This window comes from Nothoprocta perdicaria, unplaced genomic scaffold (genome assembly GCF_003342845.1).
Source record: "Nothoprocta perdicaria isolate Ctin4 unplaced genomic scaffold, notPer1 scaffold_18, whole genome shotgun sequence".
Lineage (NCBI taxonomy): Eukaryota > Metazoa > Chordata > Aves > Tinamiformes > Tinamidae > Nothoprocta > Nothoprocta perdicaria.
Window position 1 is genome coordinate 483,269 of NW_020454982.1, and position 12,644 is coordinate 495,912.

Consider the following 12,644-nt stretch of genomic DNA (forward strand, 5'->3'; position numbering starts at 1 on the left):
TCCTAAATACATAAAATTTGTGGAGTGTGCAGTGGCTATTCTTTTAGCTGTGCAAAAAAATGCAATTTTAACTAATCTAAAAATAACAACAGGTATCACCATGGTTAGTCAGTGGAAACAGTGCCAGTGAAACGTAAAGAAAAGAAACCCAGCACCATAAGTGAATRTATAAGTTACCCCCATGGTTGGATCCCAGTGCTGTGAGCCCATCCCAGTCTGTCTCAGAGTAAGATGTTTTTTTGCAAGCCATTGCAGACAGTCTTTCCATTGGTATAATTTCCATGTTGTCTATTTTAACCTCATTCAAAATGGCCAAATGGAGTAAGACTTGGAAAATAATTATATTTGTGAATTTAACATTTTAAAACCTTTTGCACATTTAAAAAAAATTACATAAAGGGAATTTATTGCATGTGTCTGACAATTTTGCAAAACAAACTACAGAAACATCGACTTCTGAAAAAAATAGAAGGCACATTAAAATGACAGCTTTTCAATGCAAACTGAGCTTCTGTATGGAGAGATATCAGTACAATTCTTGGCTTTATTTAAGCAGAGCTCGATAGAGCAGGAGAGAATGGCTCGTTTCTCTTTCCTGTTCCATGTAGAAGATGAAGTCCCTGAGGTTTACACGAGTTATTTTCTGTCGTGCATACTGCCTGGATGAAGGAGTCCCCAGGCCAGCCTGACTTCCACCAGACATCCCGAGGCCCTGCAAAGGAAACACAGCAAAGTCAAAGGCCTGAAATGGTAGAAGAGTTTCCTCCAACTGCAGGATTAAGAAACTTAAACCGATTTTCGTGAGCCTAATCCTGAAAGCTCTGCATGGGACTTGGCCTATTCTGAGCCTCACCGATTTACCCTGAGCGAAGGAGCTCTGGGGAGAACACGCTGGTGAGACCAGACCTCGATTATTCACAACTTGGCAAAAACAGCCTGCCTATTTTTCCCGCTGCAGTCACGTTAACCATAGATTTATTTTATCATTCATGTCAAGCGGCTGTTTTAGAACAGGGACTACTTGCGGAAGGCAAAGCCATCTTCGGCATATGAAAGGTGTGCGCAGGCCTGTTGTGTCCCTGTCCCGGGTCCGGGGCTGCCGCCGCAGCTCCGGGGCACCCGAGTCCTTCCCSGCGGGGAATGAAGGAGGTGGCGGCCGGCGTGGGCTGCTCTCCTGAACACCCTGCCTGGTCACACAGCCCGTCCTCACCCGCGAGGGGGGAAATACACAGAAAACAGAAGAAATCACAGGGAAGCCTCACACAGTGTTTGATGATGCAGACAAACCTCACCATTACATTTTTCTAAAGCTATGCTAAATCTTTTATATATACACACATATAGAACATACATATACATCTCTATATATAGAAAAAAACCCTTAAACTTTATGTCTCAGTTCTTGATTGGACCTGAGAAGACTCAGATCTGAGTATCTAGAAACTTAATGCACTCAATTTACAGACTGGCTGCTGTCTTGTTGAGTTTAGAGTAGGAACCTGATACACTGATAAAGACTTCTTCAGGAGTCTTCAGGAAAGCACCACTTTTATTGACTAGTAACAAAATAAGATGTTCTAACTTCAAAAGCATTTTTTTTAATGTCTAAGAAGACTTACATTATTTTTCAAATCTCTAAGACTTCTAGCAAATTCGTCAAAATTTATAACCCCAATTTTACTTACTACTGCTTTTAATGACCTACCTTTTTTCTCCCGGAAATATATATTCTAAGACACTGATTCCAGCAATTAAAAATACAGTTAGGCATAATTTCCTACTGGAGGATCTCAGGGGAAATGCAATATATAGGGAATATCCTGAGTAAGACATAACGCTGCCTTCCCTCCGCGTGGCAGGGGCTGCGCAGAGCGAGACCTCCCGGGTTACTCCTCCTATCCGTGATCTTTCCGTTAGGGCAGCAGGGCAAGGGCTGCTCTCTGACAGCCGCGGCGCAAAGGGCTTAATGCAGCGAGGAAGGTGGTTACGCTCGGAGGCGAGCGAGGAGGCCCCAACCTTCGCACCGTGCAGCATTTGATCTTGGGGATTCTGTTCTCCGGTACAGAGTAGATTTTGTTAATAGATTAATTGATTTACCACCTAACCTCACCGCTCGCAGGAGGACCACGTGCTGCAGCTGGAAGGGTTGTTCATCCATGCTGGAGCCAGACATTCCCAATGCACGATCCATATATTCAGTGGTGCTCAGAATTCACCCTTTATGCCAAAATGCTTTTTGCATTCCTCAAAAAGACAGCTTCATTTCAACACCTACTCTTTATTTTCCACAGGTCTGGAACAACATCCCACCTTACACTGTCTCTCACCTGCACTCCAACCACTCATCCATTTGCCAGGGCTGTTGATGSTCTTTCCAGCTCTTTAAGGAAGCACCATCCTTATTTATTTTAAATAACCCAACTCAAAAATATTTTTTTTCTTCAGTTTCCTGCACGGCAAATCTCTCTCCCTGCCCTTCACTCAGATCCACGCCGATTACAGTTCCTGAGCTCTGACAAATGGGCTGTCAGAAACGTGGCCATCTTAAACTCATGCCAAAAACCTCTTAAAAAACTTCATTCTAAATATTACTTGAAAAGCTGATTAGTTTTCTAATATTTTCTTCATGCAGAGTCATATCTATAATGAGTTGAGGTACACATACAGCAAATACTTGCTCTCTATTTGTCGGACAAAGTAACTGTAAGGAAGATGAGAGAAATCCCATTCATCCCATTCATCACTTGCAGTACTGCCCTCCTGGGTAGGAGGAGCTCATTCGTGTCRCTGGGGTAGTTAATGCGACATCCTAACCCATTCAGCTGTGGACACTCGCAACAGAAGCCAGGAGGCAATCGGTCACGAGACAACATCCTTAGCTCGGTTCTGCAAGGTGGAAAAGGCATGTTTAAACTCACTGCACAATAATTTATATTGTCAATATAACATCCAGTTTAAATTAAGACAGATTTGCTTGGTCCTGCAATGTTCTTAGCATTATTCGGCAATATGCTATACGACAAGCACACTACTAAACAGCACTTGATATATACATACATACATACACACACAGATATAYATACACACATATACACATGAATACTGGCATAGTTAAAATTAATTGCCACAAACAATAGCACTGAAGTAACGCAGATTTGTCTTATGAAAAGTCCCATTTGTTAATCAGCATGGCAGGCTTTTCATTAAGGCCAACAAGTGCCATRTTGACTGTATCTATGGCAACCGACMGGAGTTACAAAGATAAAAGCTCTAATAAACACATATAGGAGGGTAAATTGTTACATCCTCTGCTTCCATGCCTGCCCTCCCAAGCCCTTACCAAATCCACCCACTCACACAGACATCCATACAAGTTTTCCTATCACTGAACTCCTATTTATAACCCAGGGGAATTTTAACTCACATTCCAAACCAGACAAACATTTAACACACACATCCGTCCGCGCCGCCAGGATCCGAGCGTGCCAGCTCGCGTGGCCTTCCGTTCCCTGCTCGTACACACAGCTGATGCATATATAAYGTACAGATTTTAGGTAACAGCATGGGACGGTGGAGCACAATTCAACCCACAAAAGCAGCTTAAACTGAGATTACAGCTCAAGCAGCAGCAGCGGAGCGGCTGTTAGTTGAGCTAGCCCATTTTGAAGCTGTTCTGAACTTATCTCAGGTGTGACAAGAGCTGGGCCACCCATCTCAGCTTGTCTGCCATTTTTATGGCTGTCTTCTACGAGGGAAATTGTGTCAGTGGGCAAGCAAAGTAAAAATGGCTCAAATGAAACACCAGCCAAAGACTGGCTGGATTGCCAGGTAAACACGCAGCAACCTGCCCAAGAACCACGTTTGCTCCATGGTGATGGGGTTGCAATTCAAACAAACAGGCCTGGGAACAYGGGGACTAATGGAGCCCAATTTCTTACATATTTCTGCAGTAATGAGCACCACTACAAGCACAGCTCCTCTGCAAACCCTTCACGACCCCCCACCTCCTGCAGACCCATCCTCAGCCCACTGGAGCACCCTACCCATATCCCAAGGCTCCCCACAGCTCCCAAGCAGTCTCCGAAGCACCCTGGGGTGCTGGTCCCGCACCGGGGTGCTCACCAGCCCCAGCCAAACTTACCCCAGTGCTGCGGGCTCCCACTGCAGCCTCCTCCTTCCTTGAAGTACTAACGGCCTCTCGCTCCTGCTCCCAGGCCAATAACGTCCATGGAAGTTGTAGGGACTTAAAATTCAGCCAGGAGCTCCCGACTCCCTCTTTCTCCTTTCTCGCTCCCTCCATTAGATCTGACCAAAATTGCCTAAGAATTTGAAGGCTATTGCCAAGGAGACTGACACACCTCTTTCTTTAAAAATAAATAAATAAATAAATAAATAAATAAAAGCATACCTAAGGAAATTTTCATGGACAAGCTCCCCTACTGCTCGGAAAGTCAGAATGTTTCTGCGTGTTAAATTACACTAATTGCAGCAGCAGGTGTATGAAAATCAAACTGACTAACTTTCCAGAGCACGTTCTTCCTTGTACTGCACAGCAGTACATGCAGCAAAGCAGCTGTAACAAAATATTCTGGTATTTATAATAAGGATTTCTAATCTGAACAATTACAGTATTTTTTTCCATAATTTTGAAAAACTTCAGCTTTTAAAGACATTGCTAGTAGAACCATGGAAACACAATGCGATATTCTTGTCAGGAAACATAAAGGTAAGGGCAAAAAGAAGACTGCATTTAATATTTTATCCATCCTTCCTTCACCAGAAAACAATTCAGGGCTGACATCTCTCCTTTGAACACAGTCTTGAACTGTGGCTCTTGCTTCCCTGTGACCCAGAGAGGCAAGGCAATAAGGATAAAAGATCTGCTGGATTTCTTCCTGGGCTACACGGCACATCCTTGTGGCAGCCCTGCACTTCAAGCCAGAGTCTGGTAGTGGGAATCATGCAGCAACTATTCAAAGTCAAGCTACCTACCTAGGTATCTATATTTAAAATACATATACACACATATACCTTTTCTGCTATTGCCAAATTGGAAACCAGGGGGTGACAAATAAATAAATAACCACTATTTTCTGTATTTTTACCTGGGGAAGTAGCCTCAGCAACAAAAGGGCTTCAGTGAAAAGACTTGGCTCATTTTGATATGGAAAGAAAACACATATGAAGCATAAATGTATGGAATTTTGTGCCTTCAACYCCCATGAACTCAAGAAGAGTGGGGAAATAAGGTGTATATTAATGTCCTTATGAATAAGAGGTCTTGGATCATAAGAAATATTTTGGGGATATTCGGCAGCAATAATGTTTACTTACATAAGGTGCTATTAGATCTTTGGCTGAGAGGTACTTTYACATTAAAATAAGGTCTAATATGTCTGATATTACATCTGACAATACTATGTCTGATTAGTTGTTCTACATAATTTAGGATTTAATCTAGTACTTACTGAAAGTATTAGTAATTTTCATTTCACATTTCACTGATCTAAATGAGAGCCAAAACATCCCTAAATCACTATTCTCATTAAGTACAGAAAAGTAAATAGTAACTGTTTGTCAGCCCCTAAAAGATCAGCAATAGTGTATGAAATATAATTATATCTACAAAACAAAGACTTAGCCTGCACAGCATGGTGGCTTCATAAACGTCTTCAGAAAGATTCATCAACAAAAGCCCTCATTCAGGCTTTCAGATGAGCCACATTTACAAGGAGGGTTAAACATTCTTTCTTAGGAAGCTAGTTATTTTCATTCACAAACATTTTTATCCTATACTTTTTCAGTGCAACTGTTCCTACAGACTCCGTTTTGGCAAGCGTTTGCTTGCTACACCCTCTTGGATGCAAATGCACCTTATTTCCCCTGGGCACATAAACACACACCTCGCCCTGCAGACAAACATCAGAAAAACTGATTTGCACAAGTATTTACAAGTACTTCAAATACCAGCACAATTGCAACATTTCAAAGACAGCATGCAGTAATTTTTATATTAAGAAATAATAAGAGGAAGGTAAATCATACTAAGACATGGATGCTGTGAAAAATATTTTAGATGTGATCGCTTCAGTTTATAATTACATGACATTATTTCAACCCGAGCAGTGGGCTGCCATTACCAGGGGAATGCTTTATATGTACTTGCTCTTTGCCTTTATTATGCCAAGCTAAGGCGCATATGCAAGTACCATTATAATTGAAAACCTGCTTTGTAAAACAACACTGCACCAAAACCTTCTAGCTGAAAGAATTCAGCAGCTATTATCAGCCTGACCACCTATTCTCTCTTCTCAGAGAACATTTTCCCCACCAAAGCTGGCTAAGAGCTTTGGTAAGAAGCAGGTTATACAACATTTCAGTGAGAAATAACCCAGGAAGAAGAGAAATCTGCCTGCATGGACATAAGTAATGCAGATTATGTGCAAGGCAGACACGGTTTTCATTTACCTGCTCAAGGCAGCTAGGTGTTCAGTTGCCCAATCCTCAACAGGTTGTTCTCAGGAAGAAATCAGACCGCAAATAATTTCAATTCCTTAATTCATCTATGCAGATCTATGCACAATTACTGCATTAATGTGGAGCAATGCATTAAACGTGAGTTGTTCCTGCGTGGACGCACTGCTCTGCACTGCGCTAAGACTTTCAAGCTCTCGGAGGTCTTTCGGATCCCTCAGACCTCCCTCACTCTGCAGTGAAAACCAGCAGACAAAACCCTTTACCTTGCTGCCGCGAGCCCTGCCGTGGCTTGGGTGCTGCAGTCCCAAGGTCCTCAGCTMTTTTATTCACAGACCAGCTCTTCATTGCAGCTATAGAGCTCGCCAAGATCTTATTCCACCCACCACAACCCACTGCCTTAGGTGGACTTAAAAGCAATGACAATTTTACCTGATTAAGAACTCCTGAGTTTGGACTGCATTCTTGCCATGGTAATTATAAATGGAATATTCTATTCATCCTGTTTCCATCATCCACACATATTTTCATTTTACTTGGAATGCTTCTCCTCCCATGTTTTTCAAATGTTTAATCAAATGCTGCTCCCTTTGAAATACTAATCCTGCCAAAATTTTATTGTCCTTTTTTTCAAGTATTGTGGAGCTTTTCCCCTCTCAGCTTTCAGTGTTAGCATGACTATTTTTGAAGTACTTGCCCATTTTTTCCAATGCAATCATGTACATCTCTATATTCTCTCTTACTGGGACACAAGAAATGTCAAACCAGCTTTGGGAGAAGTCCTACAGATACACATTTTTAATGAATCATTTTTGATTCACATTTGATTTTCTTTTTTTTTCTTAGTCTTGGATATTCGTTCAACACTATCTCAGTTTTATATAGTGGGTGGCCCTTTCTTTTATTGCCTGTGTCACTGACTTTCATTTAACTTAAAATAATTACAGTGTTCTTGACATTCATCAATCTCCAGTCACACGTAGTTGTAAAATTCAATTGTTTCACTGTCTAATTAAAATATTCATAACTGTTAGCCAGTACAAATTGCTTTTTTGGCCCATCTCTTGCTGAGGACATGCTGAGCTGTGGGGGACAGGGTAGCTTTAAGAGACTAGATTCATTTGTAGCACTTTTTGAGGAAAAAAACATACCAAGAAATGTGTCTTGATCCCCTGCAAGAGCTAATGTTAACTCACGTAGTTAAGGTGAGACACAGATATCATACAGCTGCTTCATATATTGCAGGTCTTCTGGTAGAAGGGTGGAAGAGAGAGCATCAGAGAGAAAAGCATCGAAATCTTAATGCCTGTGAAAAAAAATCCTTACAAATGTGAACTCTAAATGCAAAACCACTTTCTCAGCTCTTGAGAGCATGAATTGCCTTCATTCATCTCAGCTGACTTTCAGTTCTAAAGCCTAATTATGATGTATAATACCCAGACTTTAAAATAATTATGTTTGCAACTGTGGGCCATCCTGTGCATTCCCAGCAATTGTGCAAGTGCCAATCAAGGGACTTTATGCATCACTTGCCAAAGAGAGGGCAAAAAGAGCCAGATACACCAGCTCTTGGCACATTTTATTCCAGTGTAAAATTTGCTAGTAGATTAGTTAGCATCTATGAATAGTAGTTTAAACCTTTCCCTATAATTACCAGAGGCTCCTCTGTGGATTGAGGGTGGTATATRGCCATAATTTGTACACTCAGCCCATTAAATAAAACAAAACAAAGCAGGCAATGCGGTTATCTCACAATTGAGTGGCAATAAAATTAAGCCCTAAATGCTAATACCTGCAGCTTGCAGGATAAACACGTTGTCAGAAAACAGTCCAGTGTACAGGAAATAAGATGTTAATATTGGTAAATAAAGCACAGAGGGCAGTTAACATTCTTTCTATTACTGGAGGTATGGAGGAATATAATTAAGTCCTGGTGTATTCAAGACATTAGGGAGGGATGACAGAATTCAGCAGGGAGAAGTCTCTGATCTGAATCATTCAGCCACTCATTTCTTGATTTCTTAATATTTATGGGKKTTTTTTTGCAATTAATTTTCAACCTCAACTCTTTTTAACGTAGTGGTTTTGTAGAATTTCCCTTTCCTCCAAAAAGTTAAACCATACTGGCACAAATTGCCTGTGGAAGAATGGCTCCAGAAAGGAAACAAGGTGGGTTTTCTTTCCTATAGATATAAGTTTATAGGAGATAGGAATGGGGATGGTTGGTATAGCTGGATAGGATAAAGCAGACCCGATTGAAATAAATGCTTTCCATGCTGAAAAGGCATCTTCTAAAATTTTACAGCTATTACATGTAAGCATTTTCAACCATGAGAAAATATAAACTTCACCTTTCTCCAAAAAACCCTAATTCAATATAGTCTGAAGTTTCTCCTTCTACCTTACGTCCTTTGCACATCATGGTCAGAGTCTGTTTCACATGCTTTCCAGTTTCTCGGGTCTTTCCTTTCCCAGACAACCAACATTTTAAATTACCTTCAATGTAGCCAACAACAAAGAGTAACTCTTGGACTTCAGGACAATTCACTTGGAGGGGGAAGGAAGGACCCCCATSTTTTGTAAAATTAACCCTCTCGCACTGACTCACAATTATCCCAGATCCATCTGTTTATGCAATATGAAAACTTTCAAGAAGATCCGTGAACTAAATGTATCTTGGTGTAACAAAAACATGATTGAGCAATCAATATGCAAAAAAAAAAAAAATCTCTCTTCACCCTCCAGATGATCACGGAACAGATATGATGATGTACAAAAACATGTTTTTCCAATCTCAACCKCTACCCTTAGTTATCTCTAACTTCTCCTCTTTACTACCCTGATAAGGCTGAATAATACCCTGACTACCTCAAAGCAAGATTAATTAACAATTTAGCATCATAGCTCTGTCATCGGCTTTGCTTTACTGGAAGAGGATATTATGATATATAGCTATTAATGACTACAAATATAACACGTGTAGATAGCCAAAATCTAAGGCTCCATTAGCAACAACTCTAAATAAAAACGAATATTATAATATATAATGTATAAGATAGATACAAACCCACATGATACCATGAATCACATACTGAGCACCTATTGCTATCAGTTCTCTGTAACTGACAAGAATCCATGTATAGGCTGACAAGTCTCACTAATTATACCCAAATGAAAGGGTGTGCACGCACACACACGCACACCCCTATATATATATATATATATATGTATTTATTTATTTATTTATATATATATATACACACAGACACGCACAGAAAAGGTAGCAGCTACAGAAACCACGCATTGCTTGCAGCGCCAGCCGGAGCCGGGGGCTCGCGCCGCGGCGCACAAAGCAGCGGCGTGCAGGCGCTCTGGTCTCTCCGGCACGAGCTGGCACAACCCATCAGCAGCAACATGAGAACCCGGACAGATGACGGAAGAGGGCAACGGAGCAGACAGAAACAAATGTACACGTGCACACACACACTGGAGAAGATTAGTGAATTAATTAGAGAGGCAAGAGAAAAAAAAAATCACATGGAATTTGGAATGCGCTCAGTAGTATGGAATGATGCTACTGGCCTATTTTTACCATTGGCAATAAGAGACGAGGAGCAGCTAGCTGTAGTAGAAGTGCATTATGATACAACACAACATGAGCATTATAAAATGCGAGATGAATCTCAAGCCCAGAGGCTCTTTAGCACCACTCCAAATCACAACTCTCTGCCTTCATTTTTCTTCTTTGCTACCATTCCACTTCTTCTTCCAGTACTTCTGACTTGATTAACCCTTTTTTCTCTTTCTAATCTTCTATTTTCATGATACCACATCAGATTCTCTAAGCAGCAGCTGAATAACAGCAGAAATTGTAGATTGAAAGTTAGATGTTTAAAAGTACTCTAATCCACTGAAGCCTTAATTGTTTTCAGTGAGAGATTTAATACCTCATCAGCACCTTAATAAGATAGCATGCTTAATATGACAGGTAGCCCTTTTGAAAATCTGGTCTCCGAAAAATAGTTGCAAAAATCATAAATTAAATCATATCTGTTTTTAATAGTCTGAATACTAGTGAAGTTTTTTTTTTTAATTACTGTTTTTCCCCCCACAAATACAGCTACAACTAGCCTCAAGTAGAATTCCTAAAGCACAAAGCGCAGTTCAGCTTTTGAAGAATCAGAAAAGATATATTTTCATACTAGGTCTTTTTTTTCCTTTTTTTGGAGCATTGAGTTCTGTTGTCCAGCTCAACCAATTATAGGTTTTTCATTAATYTGGCCTGAAATTACTGAATTGTACTTTCAGGAATACAGAAGAGCTTTTCTTGCCTTTCTGAAAAACTAAATTAGGATCACTGGTATTTCCACACACTATACATAATGCGCTACCTGAACATGTGCTACAAAAACATATGGTACAGTAGCTTATAACTATTTTACCATCTGTTCTATCTGAACTCTAACCTTGATAATCCCGTATTATTTTTTCCACTAACTACTAGTTTTCAGATCGTGGCTTCTACTTACCCTTTTAAAATTAAGCTGCAGCAAAACGGATGGCTGGATGATATGTTACTCTTCAAAAGCCTTCACTGCTCCACAAGTGATACCATTTTGTCAGAGTTTTTAACAAAAACGTTCATTCAAACTACAAGCTTTCTTTTTTTTTTTTTTTTTAATATCAATTAAGACAAATCTGTGATCAGAACCTTTAATCTAGGGGGAAAAAAAAGGGGAAAAAAACCCTGCTCCCACTCTTTACATGTTCATTAGAAAATACTTTGCTCCTGTTAACACTCTTATTTAGGAAAGTGCATTTTCATCAGTGGAATTACAGGGGACKTGCAGCTTTCCAAGAGCAAAGTAATTTTTAGCAAGGTTCCCTACAAACTGCTTGACTCAGTCTTTATCTAACCAACTCATCCTATAAATTAGGCTAGGTCTAATTCTACTTTTGCACAGACAGCAAGATTTCTATAACATTCAACCACTGCGGTACTGAGTCGCCCATAAAAATTACACAGTGAAAAGCAATAGCACCATATTGAAAAATATTATTTTCATGGCAATAACCATAAGTTCTCCCCAAAGTCRTCAGCTCTGGACAGATTCTGTAAATCAAGAGAGGAAGTTTGAAAAGGTTTTTATTTTGGCTTATATTCCATGTAATTGAGTGTTATTTTCATATGGGGGTAGGAGTTCAAAAGTCTAAGTCTTAATTCTAGGGATTTCCAGGCAGCTAATCTGGGATAATTCATTTCATTTCACTTTATTTCATTCAAATTTCATGTCTGCCTGTTTACAAAAAAAATCAAAGAATAGCTACACAGTAATTAAAATCCATGAAGGACTGCAGCCTGAGTAAAATAGTTTGCACAAACCCTTACAAAACTACTGCATACACAAAAACAAAAATATAAACAAAAACAAAACAAAAATATATATAAAACAAAAAAAACTAAATAAAACAAAAAATATAAAACAAAAATATATAAAACAAAACAAAAACATATAAACAAAAACATATATTTAATGTATAAAACAAAAATATATATTTAATAAAAGCTAATAGTATCCACAACATATGCGCCTCTAATTTTATTATTTGTAAATAAAGCAATAGCACTTGACAGTACTAGTTCTTATGACTAATGATATTGAAGAAAGAATCAAATACGATTATCACCAATTACCAACCTACAATATCTAGATTCCGCTCAAAATATTAAATCGTAACAGCTCAGTAAACCTTTGAGTCATTATCAACTGAACCAAATGGTAATGCCCACATACTGAAAACTATACATTTATAGAAGGACACCTTTGTTAAATGATTTTAACTTACAAAATGAGTGTCATCTATTCTCATTAAAGAGATTTGTATCTTCTCTGTTTGGAAGTACAGTATCGCTTCTACTAACATTCATTTCCTTTTGATTTCTGGTTCGTATCCGAACAAAAAGGAAATTGAATTTTTTTCAGTGTGTGAGGAAATCAGTTCATGAGATGTGATTTTGCTTTTTCGCACATGAGTAGTTTAAATATGTTATTCAATGTTATCTTGAGGCACAAACATACGGCATATAGGTTAGAAAAGTCAAAACTACATGCTACTCTGCTATCCCAAATGTCTTAAAATACGCAACTGAAGGACACCACAGAAACCAC

General features: G+C 39.4%; 1 protein-coding gene across 1 annotated transcript in view; it reads right to left on the minus strand.

The window, feature by feature from the left end:
* Nucleotides 1-12,644, minus strand: part of LOC112944971 (transcription initiation factor TFIID subunit 4-like) — a 113,000-nt gene continuing 100,356 nt past the window's right edge. The window contains exon 14 of the mRNA XM_026036483.1: nucleotides 1-712. Coding sequence (XP_025892268.1) covers nucleotides 545-712 — 168 coding nt within the window. The 3' untranslated portion in view covers nucleotides 1-544. The remainder of the gene's footprint in view (nucleotides 713-12,644) is intronic.